General features: G+C 33.6%; 1 protein-coding gene across 1 annotated transcript in view; it reads right to left on the bottom strand.

The window, feature by feature from the left end:
- The window catches only part of LOC129227966 (delta and Notch-like epidermal growth factor-related receptor), a 96,584-nt gene that overhangs the window by 37,872 nt on the left and 35,025 nt on the right, over positions 1–23,687 (bottom strand). Inside the window, exon 3 of the mRNA XM_054862591.1 lies at positions 15,771–15,884. Within this exon, the coding sequence (XP_054718566.1) occupies positions 15,771–15,884 (114 nt within the window). The remainder of the gene's footprint in view (positions 1–15,770; positions 15,885–23,687) is intronic.

Genomic DNA, 23,687 nt, shown 5'->3' with positions numbered 1-23,687 from the left:
CATGTTATCAGAAATTCCTTTCCCATATCCTTTTGAAGAATAATTTTTAATTTCCTTTTTCAGAATTAGTCAAAATGGATAGACTACAACACTAAAAATTTGAATAAAATTAATCATTAGTACTACGCAAAGATATCTTTACAGATAATAAATTTTATTAAGATAATTGGAAAAAAATTTACTTTTGATAATTTCAATTTTTTATCGCATCCTTGGATGTCGTTAAGTTTGAATGACACAGGTCCAATTTATTTTCTTTTGATTGTTTTTCGACGTCTTTTTGTTTTAAAAGCAGATTATTTGAGTCATCGAGAAAATAAAGGCTATTTTTTTCAATCTTCGCCAAAATTTTAAGTCTCAAACATTTGCCAGCAATAAAATTTTAGGTCGCCTGACACGGCAAAAAGTAGCCCAATCGGCTACTTCTCATTCTTGCAACACTGAGTGCATTTAGGAGCACTATTGTAAATAAAGTATTCCCCTCACACAAGCTAATAAGCAATGCAATGTACTTTAGGCGGAAAAAAACATTTTTCTTCTTACTCTAGCTGCATTTTTATGCATGAAACAGAAACGAAACCTTTGTAAAAAACGTCGAATTTTTAAAAGGAGTACATTCGAGATATAGAGACAAACTATGTATGAAAAATACTAAATTATTTTTGAACCGAATGAAAACTTCAAGATAAAGGAATATACGAGTAATAAGGCTTCGAGTTATCGATAGTTTATAATTTCGTCAGTTATACGCCTAAGGAAATAAAGTTGTCATCCGACATGGCTACGTCTTCTTTAAAACTGTAAATGAAATTCACACGGTAATTGATTGACGTCTTTTCATTTTACTTCGTTTAATTATATCATACAAGACATTTCTCGCCAAAAAAGCGACAAATAACATCGTCACTGTATTCAAGTTTTGAAGTGCAACGAAACGTTACATGTCAACTCAATAAACTATATTTGATGTTGGTGGTTAAAGTATCTCTACATAGTATAAAATGAAGTCCCCCAAAAAGCGTCTGTATGTTTGAACTCGCAAAACTCGAGAACTACCCTGCCGATTACGCTGAAATTTTTCCCAATTTGTTCCTTTAAGTCCTGAAAAGGTTTGCAGACCAGTTCGAATAAAATTCGATGAATAGTTCTTTTTTTATTCCAATTTACGTCCAATTTTCACATAAATTCTTAAATATGGGGGTGAAAAATTACTTGCACATATTAATATTACATATCGTTAGAAAGGGTAGAATTTTCCGCGTTCTACGCAATTAGTTTCAGTGAAGAAATTGTCCCCACAGCTTTCTTTCTGACGCCATTGGAAAAAGCGACCTTTTTTACTCCAGATCTAACTCGACCTATGGTCGAAAAAATAAGCTTTTATCTCAAGAGGAAAAAAGTTACAAACCTTTTTTAATCAAGTTTCAGAAATCTCGATTCCATTCAAATTGTGAACCATTTTCTTTCGCATTTTAATTCCTTAAACTTATTTTATTTTTGTGTTTCCATAGTTACGCATTTTAAATCTCCTCTTTCTGGATTTAATTTCTTAAAAGTATTTTGACATCTGTCGTCATTGTTTGGCAGGGAAATCGAGATGTTTTTTTATTTATTTTTTGCCTGATTGTTGAATGTACGTCACTTGACGCAATTTTTATTTTCAAGGTAGACCGGGCAAAGCCGGTCAACGCAGCTAGTCATCACTAAACTTTCACAACTGAGTCTCTGCTATAAAGGGCAGATACACACTCGAAGTGAAAACAGTTGTCTCCCAACGAACTGTACTTTGAAAAAGTCACGAAGTGAACTTTTTCTGAGACAGTACAGCCCTATGACTCTTTTCCCCTTATACTTCCTTAAGTTTACATGACAAAGAAACAGCAACGTAATTGCTATTGCATTCGTGTCTGAGTGCACGCACTTAGAACCAGAGCTGCGGAGTCGGAGTCATGGTTAGGCTGATTTTGGAGTGAATGATTTAGAGTCGAAATTAGAAAGTTTTAAAATTCCAAGTGTCAGAATCGTATGTGTAAAGGGTATGAAAGGTGATTCGGTAATTTTTTTCCGTGCCACAATTCTATCATGTATCCATAATCAGAAATGCAATCGTAAAATTCCTGGAGTCAGAGCTGATATAGACCACTGTCTCTCCCACTCCGCACCGCAGCTAAGAACAACGGTCGCTTAACAACTTTGAAAACCAATGGACTACAGTTTCCATCGTCAGTACCCAACAAAGTTTTCAAACGCATGTGGGGATCTATTATCCACGCTTGCGTGTTCAAGAGCCGATTATGACTTGCTACCAATTGACAACTAGCTACAGCTCTTTAGTTAAATATAAAAGTATTGCAAGTAAAAAAACTGGTAGATGCTATTTATTTTGTTTCAATTCATTTAAAAATTAGAGGTTTTTTATTTCTGGTCTGATGTCTGCTTTTAATAACTAAACTAAAATGATTATAAAAACGAAGACATAATTAAAAACTTAGCGCACTTGTTAATTCAAATTAAAATGATAACTTTTCGGTCTGCTCCAAGTTCAGGGTTCAGCACGCCTGAGCCGAACGCATACTGGATTACCTCAATTACAATGCATTTTGGGCTTTATTAATGAAAAAGAGAAGGAGTGATTACCAATCCGTAAACATTGCATAGGATGTGTGAAAAGGGGAAAAAATACATTGAAAAAAGTTTCTGGGTGAAACTTTCGACAGTGAAATGTGCCATAAATAGATACAGCGGAATTAAACGATGAAACACAATTTGCGCTTTATGTAAAAGGGTTTCCCGTGAAAATTGCGGAGAAAGTTTCTCTTGTTATAATTGAACATAAAAAGCTACCTAAAACATTTTAAAAATTATCAAAACCGTTTTACTTTCTAGGGATTTTTTAACCAATCTTTTCACTTTTTTTTTGGCATAAAACCAGATTAGAAGACACTGTTCGAAAAAAGTTTCACATTGTTATAAAAATAAATAAAAAATATTGGAGGCATCAGTGGCGTAGCAACAGTGTTTGCCGCCTAGGGCGGTTCCTCAATTTCCCGCCCTTTCGTTGTAAAATATCTAATACATTATACTGTCAAGGGTGCTTAATTAAAACTAGAAATTTAATTCCAGAAAAAAGGGACGTAATTAATTTCTATATGCTCGCAAAAGAAAAAAAAGAAGAGGGGGGGGGGAGAAGGGCCTTAAAAAAAACACTTGGAGAAAATTGGTAAATTTATGTTAAAAAAGGCATTTTTAGGCAATTTTTAGTAAAATAAGGGAAAAAGGCGGGATGGGTTTGCTCCCAATTTTTTTTTTAAACTCTTTTAGTGCTTCTTTGTTAACGTTAGGGGATCGGTGGGCACTGCAAGGGAGTTTTCCGAAATCTAAGTTTAAAATGCAGCTTAAGCTACTTTAGAAAGGTCAAGAAAATCGGAAATGGTCGGATACAAAATTCGAAAATTTTAAGCTCTGAACCATGATATTTAGCCGATCTTTGGCAACGCAATTGCATGTGTTATTTTAAACGCATTTGTAGGCGTTAGTGGGAGAGAGGGGCTCTGAGGTTTCTTACTGAAATATTTTAAAAATTGAAATCAATTTTAAGGGTATCTTTGGTGCTTTGGTGGATGAGGTAAAGTTCGGTTTCTTTCTTTGAAAATTGTTCGGTACCAAAGTCTCAGTAACGCAATTCTACCTGTAGGCTAGCTTCGGTGACGTTAAAGGGTTCCCTAACACCTAACGGCACCAAAAATGTTGTGAAGCGATGCGATTCTCTTATAGAAAATTTCCGTAATTGACGTCCGACTTTAGGTTTTATTTGATAATCTTAGGAGCTAGAGAGGGTAGAGTGAGGTTTCGCTCCCAAAAAAGCTGAAGTTCATTTTGGGTTATCTTTGAGAAGGAGGGATTAGCGTGGATGGGAGAACCCATGCTAATTTCTAAGAACAAAATTGTGGGCTATCTTTGTGGACGTTAGGAAAAGAGAAGAGTTCTTCGGAAAATTTTCAAAATTGAAGTTATCAAAACGTAGTTTCAATCTTTGGAGACGTTCTATGAGGGAGAGGGGGTTATTAAGGGATTTCTCCCGGAAAAATTCCGAAACTGAAGGATTAAAAATGTGACAATCTTTGATCACGTTTGGAGATCAAGGATAGTCAAGGTTCAAATGCTGTTTTCCGAAATAGATAGGGAAGTATCGAAGTTTTAAAAATCTAATTTTAGGCTATGCTACGCTGAGATTTCAAAAGAGCGGGTAGGAGTTTTAGTATTCAGGAAAGTATTCAGAAATTACAGGCCTAAATATGTACCTTTTGGTTCTATTTTCTACGTTAGAGGAAAAGACAGAGTTCGGGGCTCTGCCCAAAAAAATTTCATCATTGAGGTCTAAAACCGTATTTCTAAGCTATCTTTGATATCAGGAAAAGGGATGAAAGATTCCAGAGCTCTTCCTCCTAATAAACATTTTGAAGCTATACTTTCACGCTGTTAGACTACAGAGTGGAGGTGGGAGAGGTTTCCCAACCGGAATTATTTCCACCTGAATACGCTAAAAAGCAATTTCAGAATCCTGATATAGATTTAGAATCCAGCAATAGAAATCGAGTGTTAACTCTTTCAAAAAAGAAAATTGGAAAACTTCATTGTTTTCTTCCTCCTGGAGTTAACTTCTTCTTCAAGAATTAGGCATATAGCCTGTTCCGGCTTCTTGGTCGCCCCACCGCTTCCTGGGCCTACCACGGTCTCGTTTGATCCTTGGTCTGTAATAAAAGGCAGCTCTTGGAAGTCTCCCTCGTGCCATACGTCGAACATGGTTTTTTCCAATCGTTACGATATTCCGTAATTTTTTCATTGAGGCTGAATATCTGTAATTCCCTTCAAATAGATTTATTCTTTATTTTGACTAGGATAGTGCAGTTCTTCAGTGATCGCAAATACTTCATCTCTGCTGCTTGAATTCTACTAGTTTCTTGACTGTTTAAAGTTCATGCTTCAGAGTCGTATAGTAAGGTTGGCACCGCCATAACCTCATAGAACTTCAGTTGTGTTTCCTTTCTCGTTTTTCCCTTTAGGGTTCTTGTAAGGTTCCACATAAGTGTTGAAACCTATGTAGTTTGTTTTGGACATCATTGTCGTGGTCAAAGGTGATGTCACATTCCAGGTAGTTGAAGTGCTTCACCTGTTCAATAATTCTATTATCAATAACAATTTTACTTCTAATTGGCTCTTTACCCCTAAATGCCATTGTTTTAGTTTTCGGGATTGAGATCTTTATATAAATGAGTTTTTCCTTTGAAGCTTACGAGTGATTAACTTATTTGCATGAGTAGGTTACCGGCCTACTGCAAAAACCCCCAACCTGGAGGACTAGTTAACTTCTACAATAAAAAAAATTAAATAAATAAATAAATAAATAAACATTGTCCCCCCCCCCTAGAAAAAAAAAGGAATTGTACTGATATGCTATCAAGAAAACACTTTTGAAGGTTTTTTGAAAGAAAGAAGAAATTTTGTATCAAAGTGATTTTAATCTGGTAGGGATAAAAAATCTTACATATCGGACATTTTTCTTTTTACTGCAGTAACAGATTAAAACCATACTTTCCTTATTTGAAAAATACGTTTTTTTTTACACATCAAAAAAGTTAATTTGCGCGCCCTCAAAAAGTACCGCCCGGGGTGGACCCTCCCCCCCTCCCCACCCTAGCTTCGCCACTGGAAGCATCGTATTTTGCGTAGTCAAATAGCATCACAGTTCTTCAGAAAAGAACGTTTCCGTATTATTCAACTTACATTCACAGATATAATTCAAATTAAAATGAATTCAACATATCCTAGGCATTTAATGTTTATTAATGTTTTTGGGGATTCATAGCCTCCATTGTTTTTCACCATATCAAGAAGTGATAAAACGATGGAGCCGATGCATCATGTACATTAATGCTACTTAATAAGCATACCTAAGTTTATTTTTAATCATAATCTTATCTGGGAACTAAAACAATCAGATAGTTGAGCCAATCTTGAACGTTTTTGTTCAGCAACTGCCCCATTAGGAGTTTTTTCAATGTTGATTGAACCTCAGAAAATTATCACTGGGTTTGTCTGTGAATTCGTTTCTATATTTTGCAATTATTATGTTTGCTCTTGTTATGAACTTCTCTTTCAAACTAAAAGAATCTTCCTATATTTTATTGGGTGTGGCGGGGGGGGGGGGGAGCTTGTAACTTAATGCATAAGGGCTTCGCCAACTTTGATCAGAATTTTTTAAGGGGTTCGCAAGGGAAAAAAAGGTTGGGAACAGCAGCACTAAGGGATCTCAGTAGTGCTGACATTTAGTTAGTAATGCATCAACTAACTCCAAATGGTTAACTATCGTAGTGCTGACATCTAGGTTACATTGTGCCAACTAACTCCAAGCGTTCTTTTAAAGTAGTGCTGACATCTAGTTTGAAATGCTCCAACTAAATCCAAATGGATGACATAGAGTAGCGCTGCTATCAAAAATAGGGCACTAGAAGAAAGGGATCATACAAATTAGTTTTACGCTCACTATATTGAAAATTTCACAGCGGAAATATTAATGGTAGGAAAAATAGAGGACCCAGTGAGTTTAACAGTGTCAAGCGGGTTGGGCATAAAAGTGGAGTTTTTACAATAGACTTACTGCTTATTAATTACTGTACTATAATTATGTTTTTTCTTTAGTATGTCATTGATTAAGTTAGGGGATATCCACAACTGAATCCGATTTTGTTAAAAGGGAGAAGTAAACTTATCAAAAGTTTTTCTTATGCATTTATTTTGTATCATTTTCCTCGTCTCGGTTTGCTAACTCGGTTACATGAATTAAACCTTCATTTTGGACATTATCCACTATGGTAATAGTATTTGGTTTGATTAACAGCATTGCATATTACAAAAAAAAAACTGGTTACGAAAATATTCTATATGGATTAATTTAGGGAAATGACAGGACTCATTTGTGGAAATGATTCCCCGGATTAAGTTCAAACAAGATACAAATTATTAAGTTTTTTTTTTTTCTTTAAAACTTGTTTCAAACTGAAAAATTCTTTCTGAAAAAATTTGTCACTTTGCTGAAAAACGCAATGTAGGAACAAATTAATCAATGAACGTCATTTTCAGCGGGGAAACAATACTGATAATCGATTTCAATTTGAATGCTGAATTTTGTATGTGCAGTATCATAAGGGGCCATTCATTAATTACGTAAAGATGGTTTTCGCAATTATTACCCCCCCCCCCTCCCAAGCGCAAGAGTAAGTAAGATTTTTCAAAACCCTTCCCCTTTTTTACGGAAGATTCCATTTCATTTTTCAAAATAATTAAATAACGAATCTTACATCGCTGGAATCGTTATTAAATTCACTATTATTATTATTTTTTAAAAAAATTTTTGTGAAAACTAAACAGTTTGAATCTAGACTGAATGTTTATCGACATTTTTTTTTATATGATGCGATACTAATTTAAAATAAAGCATGCCATACATAGTGCAATTCTTTTGTTATATTTAAAACTATTCATTCTTTGTAAAACAAATAAAAAATAGCTCATCTTAATACGTTTTTTTACCTTCCAGATAAAATGAAATATGATTCCTGGGAAATCATTTTTGAATCTGGGAAATCATTCATGATTTCTAAAGTAAAATATCGACTTGGAAAATATTACGCAAGAATCGTTTCCCCCCCCCCCCACCCACTTCCTCCAAAAAAAGAAAGAAAGGGTATGTAGAGATTTTCCCAACCTCCCATCCCTTACACACTGTAAAAACGATTCAAAAACGTTTCTGGAAAAAAATGGGCAGCTGATGCAAAATATTACGATTTCTGCGAGTAACATATCTTGCAAAAACCAGGAACATTATTTGCTAAAAATCAGTAACCTTCCCGAAATTGGTCTTGAATCTCTCTGAAGAATTTGGAGATCTCACCGGTTGAAGCCAGTCTAGAGCCTTCAACGGAAATTCGGTAGTTATGATGCAGTTGATTAGAATATTCAAGACTTACTAAATTAGCTCAAGAAGCAATACTTTAACCATATCCAGAGCGCTAAACCTGCATTTCTTGTTTTGCAAACACTGTAGCTATCCAGAGATTTATTCACTCTCATTGAGAGCTTTATCATGCTGGACGGCCCGCAACCGAACTGAAGACGATACATTTATTAAATGCACTCAGTTAATCTTCAAACTGGTTGTTAAAAATATTTTTTACACCAGTAAGTAATCGGCATTCGTACAACTTGAAGCAATTCAGGAAGCTCTTTTGCAAAGATACTTAATTTTACGGAGAAATAGATGAAAACCCGTGAAATCATGCAACGTTTCATGGATATAATCAGTATCGTTTCGAAACTTTTTTTGCTGTGCATAATTTATGAATGGCCTCTTATCATCCGTTTCTGTATAATCAAAGGAAATAAATGTTAAAGGTGCTGCGAATTCAGCTTGAATGACACGGACATAGTTCTGTCAAGTGGCAAACAGTAATCTTTGCTTGTAGTACACATATTAAATAAATTTATCTGTAACTTGCTTTATTTCCAAAGTTGCTTCCTAATGGGACTTAAAATGAGTGGTAATCTCCTGTTAAATTTTCGCTACGTGAAATTGTAAATTGGGTAAATGTCACGCGATGTGATAGGGCCTTACTCAAGACATTTATAAATGTCATGAGATTGGTTACATTTTAGATTTTTACATCTAGTCAACATCAGAATTATTCACTGCATAAATTTTAATTTTAAGACAAATCTAATTTTAGGAAATGCGCATAATATTTATGGGTCATTCTTCAAAAAGTGAAACTTTTCTGTCACACACCTTTTACAGAAAAAACTTTAGGGAACAATTCATTTATCAATGCTTTTTAATTTTATCAAAAATATATCTATTTAAACCTGCCAACAATTTTGTAATAATAATTTTTATCTATATATATAAAAATCTCGTGTCACGATGTTTGTTCGGGGTAAACTCCGAAACTGCTGAACCGATTTTTATCAAATTTCATACGTATCTGTAATTTGGTCCAACTTAAAAGATAGGATAGTTTTTATAATTTTTTATTGCAAATTTCATATTAATTATGCAATAATAGTGTGAATTAATTGTTTAGTTCTAAAAATTCTTAATAGATGGCGGTGTAAGTTAATTAATCGATATAACTCTAACATCGTATGACTTACTGCTAAAAACACCATGATAAAAAAACTCAGAAATGTCGCTTAGAATTTCCATATAACGTTTCGGGATATTACAGGTTATTATTCACTTCCTGAGAAAATCAACAATATTTTTCAAAACGTTTCCTTGAATTGCTACAAATTGCAGATTTCACACCGTTGTGAAAAATATTTTTCTCCACCAGTATCAAGATTAACTAAACGTATAAAATAGGTGTATCGGTTTCGAAGCGACTACGGTTCGTCCAGATTGACTCAACGCCCAATGTGTGCGAAAAGACATCTGGATCACGAAGCTTTGCAAGAGTTGCATTCGAGATACTTGCTTGAGATCTGTCTTCGCGTTAGCAATGTGTTCATTAATGCTTTAAGAGCTTTCTTAGAAAAGCAGGAAGGTTCCAGGTTATTATATTAAATCTGCGTTAGACTTCTCTGAAGGTGATAGAATCATAACTTCCTTTAACTAAGAAGACTACTAAATTCTTCAAAAATATTCCAGGTTACTTTCAGGAAGTTTAATGAATTTAAGCGGAAAACAATTATTTTCTTTATTTTATTCCCCAAGAAACTTTTAATATCATTAATTCGTGCAAAGATACGTTCGCAACAGAAAATTGCAGTGACAATTGCATCGTCAGGCATTGCTGCAACTTTTTTTAGATGGTAGACGAACAGCACATTCAGCTTTAAAGTTTCCTATTAGATATTCATAACAAACAAAACGCAATGTGTAACATTTAAGAAAAAAAAAACGTGGAATGGCTGTAGTGTTGCAAGAGAGGAGTGAAATTAAAATTTCGTATAAGTGTACTATGGCTCATGAGTAAAAGCATTCATTCGAAGCACATCATAAGATTGTGCAAGATTTGAACGGCAACGATAAACTTTTAGGCGAAATTGTCTGAATACTGTCTGGGGACTTCCGGCAGACATTACCAGTTATTCCGATGAAATCAACGCATGTTTAAAACAATCGTTTTTATAGCGTAATGTCGAGATAATGCGATTGGCCATGAACATGCGAGTATAAACGCAAAATAATCTAATCCCTGAAGTATTTTCTAAGCAATTGCTGGGTATTGGAAACGGTGAAATTGAACTGTATCAAAATATACAGTACAACAAATAGACAGACATTTTCTACACTGCCGTTGAGACGAAAAGTGAACTAATTGAGAGTCTATTTCCAGATAAATTTAATTTTTTTAAAAACATAATTGCCTCTGTAATCGCGCTGGTTTTGTAGCAGTTTTGGTTTCGGTAAACATTTTCGAACAGACAGGAGTATTTGTGGATCGTCAATTGTAGACTGTCAAATACATATCCCTATGCATGTCACAAATTGTATTTATTGGTCGCACAAAGTCATTGGGAGTTGACACTTTCTAATGCAGGTTTGACGTAAGGAGAAACAGTATTCGTCAACTGTTTAAAACAGATTTGACGACATTCTATCCAACACAATCATCATTTTTTAAAGAGAAACTATATAACTTTCACGTTTGAAGACGTATTTCATAAAGTTTACCAAGCACACAAATATTAAAATCCAGATTTTACACCAGAGATAAATATGAAGTTTTAGTTTTAACTGAAGGTTTTTGCGTTTCAATTTCAAATTTGCCACTTAGTTATTATGATATGCCGTCACCTGACAGTTGGGCCACCGACTTAGTTAACACTGATTTTCAACGTATAACAACAGAGCAATGACGCTGTCTTAGCTACAATTATTGCGAATAATGAGCCATTACTGACGGCAGGAAAAAAAAGCTCCCCATTGATGCTGATTAAGTCTATAGAGTTGTCGATGAAAACAAAGCAGTAAACATTCCAACTGAATTTTTAAATTCCCTGGATACACCAGGAATGCGACTACACGATTTCCGGTTGAAAATTGGCTCAACAATTTATTCTTTTTCGCAATTTACCCCACCTAAATTTTGCAACGGTACACGTTTCTTCATCAAAATTCAACAATTTTGACGATAAAGTTTAAAGGAGAAATGTTTGTGTTGCCACGTAATCCATTAATAGCGCCATAATTTTCAAACACATTTGAAAGGCTTCAATTTTTAATTCGTTTAGCTTTTGCAAAGACCATAAATAGATCTCAAGAACAAACAATGTCTTCTTTCGGTTTGGACTTGAAACATAAATATTTCTCTCATGGGCAACCATATATCACCTACTCGCAAGTGGAAAGTTATCATACTTTTCGTATTAGCAAAAGACTGGTTAAGCAAGAACATTGTGCACAACTTAGTGCTTAGACAGTTTTCAGTTTCCAAATAATAGAAACAATAGTTCGAAGTCAATGTTATCTACTTTATTGAAAAAATTTAACTATTATGTTTTTAATTTAGTTAGTGTATTTTGTAAAGAAGTTATTGATTACAAACTATAGAGAAAGCAGACGTGAATAAAATGTTGTGTAGAATCTAAAAGCGTATGGTGGTTTACGCTTAGTTTCTACATTCGGTTATTTTACAATCAGTTTCGATATTTACTATCACTTTCAAGTTATTTTTGCTTTTTTTTTTTTTTTTTGGCCAAAGTCATATTTACAAATTTTACTAAGCGTAAGTATAGTGCTTTTTCCATAGAAAATTTAGTTAGTATTTACTGAATTCAATAAGTACTTTCTTCAGCCTGCACTGTAAAAAAAAAAAAAAATCCGAAACGTTACTGAGTAAAAATTTTCTATACTTGCTTGCAGTTCTGGCTAAGCTTTGGCTATGTTTGCATTACTGCTTATAGAAGTTCCTTAATAAATCAGAAAGGTGCTAAGCTTTTTTTTTATTCCTTCCTAAGTTTACACTAAAGTTCCAGAAACACGACTAACTTCAAACGGGAAGATCTTCGAATTTTTAAAGAGGTTTCCGAGATAATTTCAGGAAGGTTATTAACTTTTATCGGAAAACTTTCCGGGTTTTGGCATGACATGTTCCTGGCAAACATTGGCCAAATCAGCTGCCCATAATTTTATAGGAACATTTATGAATCGTTTGTACATTGAATCACGCCCATTATCAATCTCATATGTTTTAAAATCGGCTGTACTATTTTAAACTCTATTAAAAATATTTATTTGATTCTATCAAAATAATGAGTAAAATTTTATTTTAATCCAACTTCTTTGCCACAGCAATGCGTGGCTGGGTCAGCTAGTCTATATATATAAAAATCTCGTGTCACGATGTTTGTTCGGGGTAAACTCTGAAACTACTAAACCGATTTTTATCAAATTTCATACGTATCTGTAAATTGGTCCAACTTAAATAATATATATACTTTTTATAATTTTTTATTGCAAATAAAATGTTTATAATACGTTAATAATGTGCATTGATTGTTTGGTTTTGTATATTCTTACTAGATGGCTCTGTAAGTTAATTCATCCCCAAATATTTTATTCATATGTTGACTAAAATTTACAAATGATACTATGTTACGGATATTGATGGTAATTAACAATATCGTCGTAGAAATGAGGATCATAGAGGCCACACTTTTTAACCTAAATGTCAAACTCTACAAATCAAATTGAAATTGATAAGCAGCGGGTAATCCATACTCACCACTGCTTTTAAAAACGTATGAGGCTCATATAAATGTCGAGTGTTGCAGTTCCAAGAAACGCACTAAATGCTTAGTCAGAAGACTAAATGCAGAAAAACTTCAGGATAATTTTAGGAAGGTATCTGACTTTTACTGGGATACGTTCCTATCTTTTTACAAAATATGTTACTGGCAGAAATTTGGCGTATTCGCTGCCCATTATTTTTCAGAACGTTTCGTAATTGTTTTTACAGTGTTGAATAAATAAAAAAAAATCACGGAAGCCCCGCAAACAAAAAACACAACATTCATCAATCTCGAGCATAATTAAGACATAAAGCCAAGACATTGGGACCAAAACTCCATCCAAAACAAAACTGTGCATCCAAAACAAAGTGAATGTTGCTTTTGCATTTGTTTTCCTTTAACATTCCTGAACAGACGGGAATATTTGCAGACCGTTAATTGTCGAGTGTTTAATACATATATCACGATGCATTTCGCGAATTGTAAATATTGGTAGCACACAATAATTGGGAGTTGCATATTCTAAAGCTGGTTTTGCATAACGAGAAACAGTATTCGTCAACTGTTTAAGATAATTTTCACGACATAATATCCAGCACAATCATCATTTCTGTGGGGAAACTATATAAATTTTATGCTTGAAGATGTACTTCCATAGAGTTAAACAAACACACCGATGTCCAAATCTAGATTTTACACCAAACATGTATAATAAAGCTTTATTGTTGATTGAAGATTTATGCATTTCAATTTCTAATTTGGTTTTTAGTCATTATGGTGTGATAGCACCGGATCAGTTGATCACCTAAGTTGACGCTGATTTGCAACGAGAAAAAACCGTGAAATGACGGTTTCATAGCTACGATTATTGTAAATAATGAGCTATTACTGACAGCTGAAAAAAAAATCATCAGATTGTGCTGACCGTTTATGCTGAACAAGGCTATACAGTTGTTGATGAAAACAAAGCCGTGAACATTCCAACTGAATTTTTAAATTCTCTGGTAATACCAGGAATGCCACTAGACGATTTCCGATTGAAAATAGGTCCACCAATTATTCTTTTTCACAGGTTAAACCAACTAGATTATGCAACGGTACACGCTTCTTCATCAAAATTTCAACAATTTTGACGGAAAAGTTTAAAGGAAAAAATTTTGTGTTGCCACGTAAGCCATTAATAGCGTCAAAAATTTCAAACACATTTGGAAGGCTTCAATTTCCGATTTGTTTAGCTTTTGAAAAGACTATAAATAAATCTCAAGACCAAACAATGTCTACTTTTGGTTTGGACTTGAAACATGCATGTTTCTCTCATAGGGTAACTATCTATCGCTTACTCGCAAGTGGGAAAGTTATACCTATTCGTGTTAGCAAAATACAGATTAAGCAAAAACATTGTGCACAACTCAGTGCTTAGATAATTTTTAGTTTTCAAATAATAGAAACAATAGATCAAAGTCAATGTTACCTACCTCATTTATGAAATTTAGTTTTTATATGTTTTTAATTTAGTTAATGTATTTTGCAAAGAAGTTATTGATTACAAACTATAGAGAAATCTGAGGTAAATTAAACGTAAGAAACATTCTAAAAGGGTATGTTGGTTTATGCTTAATTTCTACGTTTCGATATTTTACAATCAGTTTCGATATTTACTATCACTTTCAACTTATTTTGCTTTTATTTTTGGCCGAAGTTATGCTTGCAAAATTTACTAAGGGTAAGTATAGTGCTTTTACCGTTGCAAATTTAGTAACTACTTACTCAATTCAATAAGTACTTAATTCAGTCGAACACGCCCATTATCAATCTCATATGTTTTAAAATTGGCTAGACTATTTTAAGCTTTACTAAAACTATTAATTAGATTCTATCAAAATATTAATTAAAAGAATATTTTAATCCAACTACGTTGCCACAGCAACGCGTGGCTGGGTCAGCTAGTTTTAGTATATTTTTGGTATACAACATGTGAATTCTCACTTCAGTGGCATGTCACGCACCTGGTGTGACTGTTTTTCTTGCTTAATAACTTATTTAATTAAAAGTATATATATACTAGCTGACCCAGCCACGCGTTGCTGTGGCAACGTAGTTGGATTAAAATATTCTTTTAATTAATATTTTGATAGACGTGTTAAATATCTCCCTTCTCTCTAAGTTACCTCATTTTTCTTAGAATTTTTTTTCATTTGTTTAAGTCTTTAAGCACATTTTTCGTTTTGATTTATAAATTTTTTCGTTATTTCTTCATTGGAAAAATTTTTGTTTATTATGTAATGATATTAATATCTTTTATTGCATGAATAAGTTTAACAAAAAAAAGCAAGTTATTTTAAATTTTTGTGCTTTTAGACGCATTGAATGGTGGTCTACGGCGCCCTATATCGAAGTGGTCCACTGCGCCTAATGTAAAAGCAAAGCAAATAAGGATTCTAAAATTATGTATAGACTATAAATTATGCGACTTATTTTTAGGAATTTAAAAACCGCAGTATTTTACATTTTAAAAACGACTATTCATTACTTACAATCAGTAGTTTAATCTTGATAAAATTAAAAAATACTGCAAGATTACTTTCAGAAGTTCAAATTATGAAATCCTCAGAAAATAATTACCTCAATTTTTCCTATGTGGTTTTGTTTATTAGTATTACTTGCTATTGTTATTACTTATTCATTTATTTTAATGCATACAATAAGAACGATGCTGTTATATTTGAGTGTCCATATGAGAAAAAAAAAGGTTTCTATAAGACGTAAATGGGGGTGGTCCATTGTGCCCCTATATTCCGAAGTAAAATGATGAAATGAAGCTTCAATGTATTGACGCTCAGTGAATTCATGTTAATAATCTGATTAAAAATCTGAAAAACTAAAAGTGTTTATTCGTAAATTTCGTTAGCTAAATTTCAAATATGCTAAATATCTATTGAAAATATTTACTTTTGAATGAAATAAAATCGTTAATTTACCGATTTCGCAGAACGATCCACTGTAGCCGAAATCACACACACATTCCACTTGTTTTATTCTTTCATTCCATCTACACACTCCATGCGAATGGCACTCCGTCTGATCACAAACATCTATAAAAGAGAATGGTATGTTTAAAATTACGCTGACAGATTTTTTTTCCAGCTGAAAAGACTAAAAAAATTTGAATTAAATAACGTTAAGAGAAATAAAATGGAACACGAATGGATTAAACATATACAAAACTCGAAATTACCTTTTACATCTGAATCCTATTTTTACTTATCAAAGCATTATTAGCAAAGCAAGTTTTTTTTTTCGTGATTCAAACATTTTAGAGGAATTAAAACTTTGCGTAAAATATCAGGATTTGTTTTTACATTAAAATTATTGGCTTAGTAAAATCTTTCGGTATTTCATCATGTATACACTCCATGCGAATGACACTACATCTGATCGCACACATCTAAAAGAGAATCGCTTTCTTAAATGCCGCTGACATATACGTTTTTTTCAGCTCAAAAGACTTAAAAGTTATGAATTAAATGTCATTGCAAGAAGTAAAATGCAACACGATTGGGTTAAACATATACAAAAGAATAAACTACATTTTACATCTGCATCATACATCTGTTTATGATAAGATTTACTAGCAAAGCAAGTTCGTTTTCAGTAATTTAAACATTTAAGAAGAACTAAATAAAACTCTTCATAAAACGAGAAGATTTGATTTGTATGTGAAAATATTGTCTTAGTAAAAACATAATGCAATGGTGAAAACAAAATTGTTATATGCTCCTAGCAAATGATGCGGTGGAAGACAAATTCCTAAAGAACTCCGAAACGTTACTAATTATTTCCGTGCAATGTTTCAGGTTTAACAGGTTTTTTATCCACAGACTGGGAAGTCAAGTATATCTGTCAAAAAGTTTCTGAATTGCTGCAGATTTCACACTGTTGTGGAAAATAGTCTTAGCTCTCAGTTTAAAGATTGACTGAGAGTATTTATTAAGTACAAGGGCTTCACTTTGATAACGGCCGTCCACACTGTAAAAACGATTCAGAAACGTTCCTGGAAAATAATAGACAGCTGATGTGCCCAATTTCTGCCAGTAACATATCTTGCAAAGTCCAGGAACGTTTTCCGCTAAAATTCAGTAACTTTCCTGATATTATTCTGGAATCTTCCTGAAAAATTCAGAAATCGTCAAGTTAATAGTCAGTCGCGTCTTTGGAAAATTACAGCAATCTTAGGAAAGTATAATATAATAGCTTGGCATCTCCCCGATTTATCATGGAAGTTCCAAGAGCATTACCGCAAACATAGCCGAAGCTAAGCCAGAACTGCAAATAAGTTGCGGGTATTTTACTCACCTGCAATTCTTGCGCAGCTACGTAGTCCATACTTATTTGTTCCCTTTCGGAACCTATTTAGCACTGACGGACCGTAGTTGAAATAAAGGCGACTCACATTATAGATACAATCAGTTAATATTTAAACTGGGAACTAAAAATATTTTTCACAACAGTGAAAAGTCTGCATTCGTGCAACTTGTAGCAATTCAAGAAACTTTTTGACAATGATACTTGATTTTTCCAGGAAGTGGATAAAAACCATTAAAATCCCGAAATGTAACACGGATATAATCAGTAACGTTTCTGATTTTCTTTACAGTGCAGAGTGATTAAGCTTCCAATTGGAGTAAATAAGTCACTGGATTCCATAGCCTTGACATGTGTTGCAGGCAAGACAGAGTCTTAATACCTACCTATATATCTATCTTAGCTTTGGCTATGTTTGCAACAATGTTTTTGGAGCTTTCTTGGTAGATCGGGAGGCGAACAAGCTGTTCTTTAAACCTACCTAAGTCTTCTCTGAAGATTCCAGAGACACGAATGGCTTTCACCGAAGAGATTTCTCAACTCTTCAGAGAAGGTTCCGGGATAATTTCAGTAGGGTTACTAAGTTTCAGTGTAAAGTATTGCTGCATTTTTCAAGACATGTTACGCACAGGAATTGAGGACATCAGCTGCCCATTGCTTCATAGGAACGTTTCTGAATTGTTTTTACAGTGTATGTTTAGGAAAGATGGTGAGAAAAATTTTGTTGAAGAATTTCTTCACAAGACGTGTTGAAGAAGGTAAAAAAATATTTCACGTCTTTTGTAGAATCACACGAGTCTGTGAAGACGGTTCACTTGCTTCTTTGTCGAGAAGGTACACACAAAACCCTACATAAAAATTTTCGGCATTCATGACACAGCTTCACTAACCGTTATCGAAACCGCGAAACTAAACTAATGACTCATGAGGGACTCTCCCACGAAATTTTGCGTAGTTAAAAGCCTCTATATAAAAACGTCTCAGAAACGTTCTTTGAAAAAAATGGGCTACTAACGTGCCCAATTTCTGCCAGTAACATATCTTACAAAATACAGGAACGTTTTCTGCTAAAATTCAGTAACCTTCCTGAAATTATCCTGGAAGTTTCCTGAAAAAATCAGAAATCTTTCCGTTTGAATCCAGTCATGTCTCTGGACCCTTCAGAATATAACTTCTTAGGTAGGTGTAATATAATAGCTTGTCACCTTCCTTATTATTCAAGAAATCCAAGAACAGTATTGCCAACACGGCCAAAGCTATGACAGAATTGCAATTAAGCATCGAGAACGCAACCCACCCGTAGTTCTTGCAAAGCTACGGAATCCAGAGACTTATTCGCTGTCTTTGGGAGCTTAATTAGTTTGGACAGACCGTAAAAATCGAATTTAACCTTATTTTTGAAGGTAACAAATATATCAAAATACTAAGCAATTCAAATTACTAAGCAGTGCAAAAAAAAAGCATATAAATACACGATTTCTTTAAATCATTGCTACTCAATGATTTTCTGAAAATATACTTTCGTCTAGAAATATTTTATACTTGATTCGCTGAACTTAATAATTAAATGTGTGAAAAAATAGATTTTTTTTTTCCTTTTGGCACAAAATTCTTGTTTACAAATGATTTCACCGTTGTCAGTCAGAAGCGTACTGGATCCATGGAAAAAGTGGAAAAATCCTCATGGGTCGCACATTAGTTGGCCCGTTTTCTAAACATGTAAGGAAAAAACCTTTTTTTTTTTTTTTTGATTTATGAATTTTCAAAAACACCATTGATAGATGAAGGGAACTTAATACCTGGATGTAATGTAGACAGGTTTATAAGGTTTTATCTAGGTCCGTTGCCAAAGCGATAGCATCCTTCTTCAGTCTTTCAGAAAGGAAATCGATTGTTTCATTTTAGTAAAAAAAAGTCGCCTGCCTTGTCTATTGGTCAGAGAAGGTCCGGGTTCGAATTCCATGCTAGCGCATGGACGTACTTTCTCTCTAATGTCCTCGTTCTTTCTTTGTGTGAATGTGTTGTTATGCTGTGAATAGTTGCCTACCCTATAAACGGGTCTTTATGGTATGCGTGTACTGTAGAAGTTGAACTTTGCACCAAATTACGGTACAGTTGGAAAAGTAAAGCAGCGCACCCCACATTGCCAGCTTAGCTTGCATTAGAGAACAACAACAACAACAAAAGGAAAGCCGAAATGTTAAGAGAAAAAAGGGAATGAGTAAATAAATGAAAATGACAAAACTAATTTGATAACTGAGAAACTGGCGATCGCAATTCATTGGCGTAAGATTTTTGGTGCCAATGCCTGAGGGTCATTCCATGTCAAATCATCCAGGGGTGAACACCCGAGGTTGTCACATCTTCATGAAACATTGTGAGGTTTTACTGTATGTGGATATCAGAATAAAGGGCAAATTTTATCTTAAAATGTCAACTACTTTTTGATTGGCGGCACTTCAAAGTTTTTCCAAAAACTTGTCGTTAAGCGAAAATCGCACATGCAGTAACCGTACGTACGTTTAGTTTTCAGTATATCAGATTTATTTATCGAGTCGTGCCGTAGCTTTTCTTTGATAATTTGTTTCACGTTGCAAGTTATAGTTTGGAATTTCTTACCCAGTGAACGAGTAACTGTTTTAGTGTTCTGAATAATCGAAGACCGAGCTCTTGAATGCAAGTGTTTTATTTATTTAATAAACTTAAATTGCAAATCACACTGGTTGCATATGACGAAAAACTTCTGATTTTGTTGTTAGCCAATATTTTGTTCCTGTCCCTCCAGCGCACGGAGGAAAATAAAATCTGTTTCATTTCATTTTTAATTTGTCTCCGATTGTCTGGTTGCGGTAAGGTACTTCGGAAAAATTTAAACCATAAATTTCATTCTAGCCGCATGCATTTACCTCATTTAAATTAATTCACTAAATGCAATACTATTTTTTTGAGGTAGATGGTGTTCAAATGTTAAGATTTACGTAACTTGTGATCTGGATATAGCCTGAATCGGAAGGGAAGGTGGGTAGCCTCCTTTTATTCGCTTGCGCGTTCAAAATGGCAGTTCGTGACGGTGTTCTGCGTAGAATTTTAGAAAAGCCTACAGTCCGCACTGTGTTGCAATACTAGAACGTTACTTAAAGTTCTTGCCGCTGATTTTCTGGACCCTGGGTACTAGAACCCCTTTAGGGGACAGGCCGACCTATCCGACATTTTGGTTCCTACCAGCTTTGGATTCAGCCTTGCTTCAAGTATTTGGAAATACGTTATTACTGTTGCTGGTTGCAATGGCGTAAAATAATTGATGATACGTAGAGTAAAACGTCACTGTAGGTAAATTTAGAAGGAACATTTTTTTTTCTAAAATTAAATGACAAGTTATCAGAAGATGCATTGGATTCCATTTTTAAACCTCCTTGTTTTTAAATGTTAATTAAAATATCTTCTCCATATTAAGACAATAAAATTGTCAAAAAGTTTTTTATAATTACATGTATAGGTTAGCAACCAGTTGTCTTCGGTGTGTTTTCTGTACACATAACAATGTTTTCACACGTAGGAACTTCGATCCAGAATGTCGGATAAGTCAGCTTACCTTGGTCCTAAGGCTCCTATATAAGGGGAGCTGACTTATCCGACATTTTGGTTCCAAAATTATCGGGGGAAAAAATAAACATTTGTACAAAAGCCTCATTGCAGAAAACTGGTGTCCAAACTTTAGGTGTGTTGCCCGATTGATGTTTGATTATTTTATTCTGTGGATGAATACAATTTAATTAATACAAATTAAAAACAAATAAGGTATGAAAATGAGGTTTATTACCGTAAACATTTCCCGATACATTTTAGCTGAATTTGTAAACGAAGTTATCTTTCAAAATTTACCTAAAGTGACATTTTACTCAACTTATCATGAATTATTTTACGACTTAGCAACCAGCGAGTATTATGACGTATTTATAAATACTAGAAACGAGGTTGGATCCAATTCTGTCTTGGAACCAAAATGTCGGATAAGTCAGCCTGTCTTTTTCAAGGGGCTCTACTTGGTCCAAAAGCAATATTTATTACTTTAAAAGGAGTTTGAATCCGAGTAATTTAAAGCCCATTGAAGGAGACAGACTGACGTATCCGAAAATTTGGTTCCATGTCAGAATTGGATCCAACTTCGTTTCTAGTATTTATAAATACGTCATAATATTCGCTGGTTGCTATGTCGTAAAATAATTGATGATAAGTTGAGTAAAATGTCCCTTAAGGTGAATCTAGAAAGATAACTTAGTTCTCAAATTCAACAGAAATGTAACGGGAAATATTTACTGTAATAAACCTCCTTTTCACACCTTGTTTCTAATTTCTATTAATTAAATCGTCTTCTTCTGCAGAATGAAATTATCAATCAATCAGGCAACACATGTAAAGTTTGGACACTAGTTTTCTGCAATGAGGGTTTTGTTCAAATATTATTTTTTCCTACCGACAACTTTGGAACTAAAATATCGGATAAGGGATAATCCCCTTATATAGGAGCCTTCGTAGAATTAGGATATATCACTTAGAGCTGACTCATTCGGCAGTTAGGTTCCGAAGTTCTCAGAAGCAAAATTAGTATTTGTACAAAAACCTCGTTGCAGAAAACTGGTGACCAAGCTTTAGATATGTTGCCTGATTGATGTTTGATTATTTTATTCTGTAAACAAAGAAGGTTTAATTAAACCAAATAAGGTGTGAAAATGAGGTTCATTACAGTAAACATATCCCAATACACTTTTGTTGAATTCGTAAGCTAACTTTCTAGATTTACCTTAAAAGTGACATTTTACTCAACTTATCATCAATTTTTTTTAAGACATAGTAACCGAATGTAATGTATTTAAAAATACTGGAGACAAGGTTGGATCCAAAGCTGTCTTGGAATCAAAATGTAGGATGAGTCGGCCTATCTTTTTATAATGATGACATGAATACCGGCATGGGAAATTTATAAATGTTTCTTTCCGTTCATATTTCTGTATTTAAGGATTCAATTTGTAATCACGAATGCTTACAAGTTTTATATCTGTAACAATAAACTCTAATTTTGTAGAGTGTCCGCATTTTTCACTACTCTCAAATCAATATAAGTTTTTCATCGATTTCACACAGAAGCTTTATCCATTTCTCGTTAACTATTTTATGCTAACAGTATACTTCATCACTCAATAGTGCCGTACTAACAATCAGAATCAAATAAGTAAAATTGACGATTTTGTGAGAGAAAGAAAGTTTCATGACTCCGAAATAAATATTTTCTTCATTTTTATTTCATTTTCTATCTTTGTATTTGTAAAACTAATCAACTGAATTTTACTTCGTTATTCAAGAGAAGTACTTTAAATACTTTGGTTCTGAGAAAATAATCATAGTGCATCTTGATTGACCACTATTTTGGTTTCTCTTAAACCACGTGGTGATTGTAATTTGGGAGGGCCAAACATATTGTTACTTAGGTCATGTTCCAAGGTGCAACATATGCATGGTTCTTAAAAGTTATGTTTAGGAATATTGAACAATGTTCTAATCTTAAGTAGTCTTTTAAACACATTAAATGCTAGATAATAATTCATTACTTCATTATTTATTAATTATAATTTAATTCATTTCTATGTTTTTTTTTTTTTTTTTTTTTTTTTTGTGCAAAATTGGTTCAAGTTTATGTCTGTTTCCTGAATCGTGAAGACTTTTCCATAGTACAACAAGATGTGTCTCAAGGTACAATAGGATGTTGTATCTTGGGACAGCTTGGAACTTTTACTTTGACTGGCTGGCAATATTTTACAGTAGTGTGAAAATTATTAGAAAAACTATGATTTTTTCCGTTTTTCTTGAAAAATTTTAAATATACTTGCAATAATTCATGAAGGAAAATTTGTTTTGTTATTCCAATCATTTTTTTACTCCTTTAGAGTAGCTTTAGGGACATTACTTTGATAAATGTTGGCATTTATAAAGTAGAAAAACATACGATGTAAAGTAATGAAATGTTCGCATTGCATAAAGAATGTGTTTGATTAACTATTGAATTTAAAACAAAATTTAAAAAATGACTGCATGCTGTGCTAGTATATTATATTCTTTTCTTGGGTTGACATCCGTATTATTTTATTCTTAAAGCAGTTCTTTTAGCAGCTTTAACTAGTTTATAATTGGCAGCTTTGTTTTTCTTTTGTTAAAGAACTATTGCGTGATCATAAGCAGGGGCGGCAAATAGGGGGTTCGAGACGGGGCAGTCGCGCCCCCAAATGTTTTGAGAGGAATGATAAAAAATGAGCAAATTCAATTTACATAAACTGCAAATCAATGTTTAAGAAAAACAATCTTGCTGGTTCTCCGTAATGGTTGATGAAACTCGACTCATTTCCAGACATGAGCAAGTGTTTTCCATTTTTTAATTAGTTAGAAATTCATCAAACCTTTATTAGCCTTTGCAGAACAGAAAAAAAAATGATGAAGAATCATGATTAATTTTAAAAAAAGACGTAATTTCCTCATATAGG

This window comes from Uloborus diversus, chromosome 8 (genome assembly GCF_026930045.1).
Source record: "Uloborus diversus isolate 005 chromosome 8, Udiv.v.3.1, whole genome shotgun sequence".
Classification (NCBI taxonomy): Eukaryota; Metazoa; Arthropoda; class Arachnida; order Araneae; family Uloboridae; genus Uloborus; species Uloborus diversus.
Note: the sequence above shows the minus strand (reverse complement) of the source record. Positions and strands in the feature narration are given on the sequence as shown.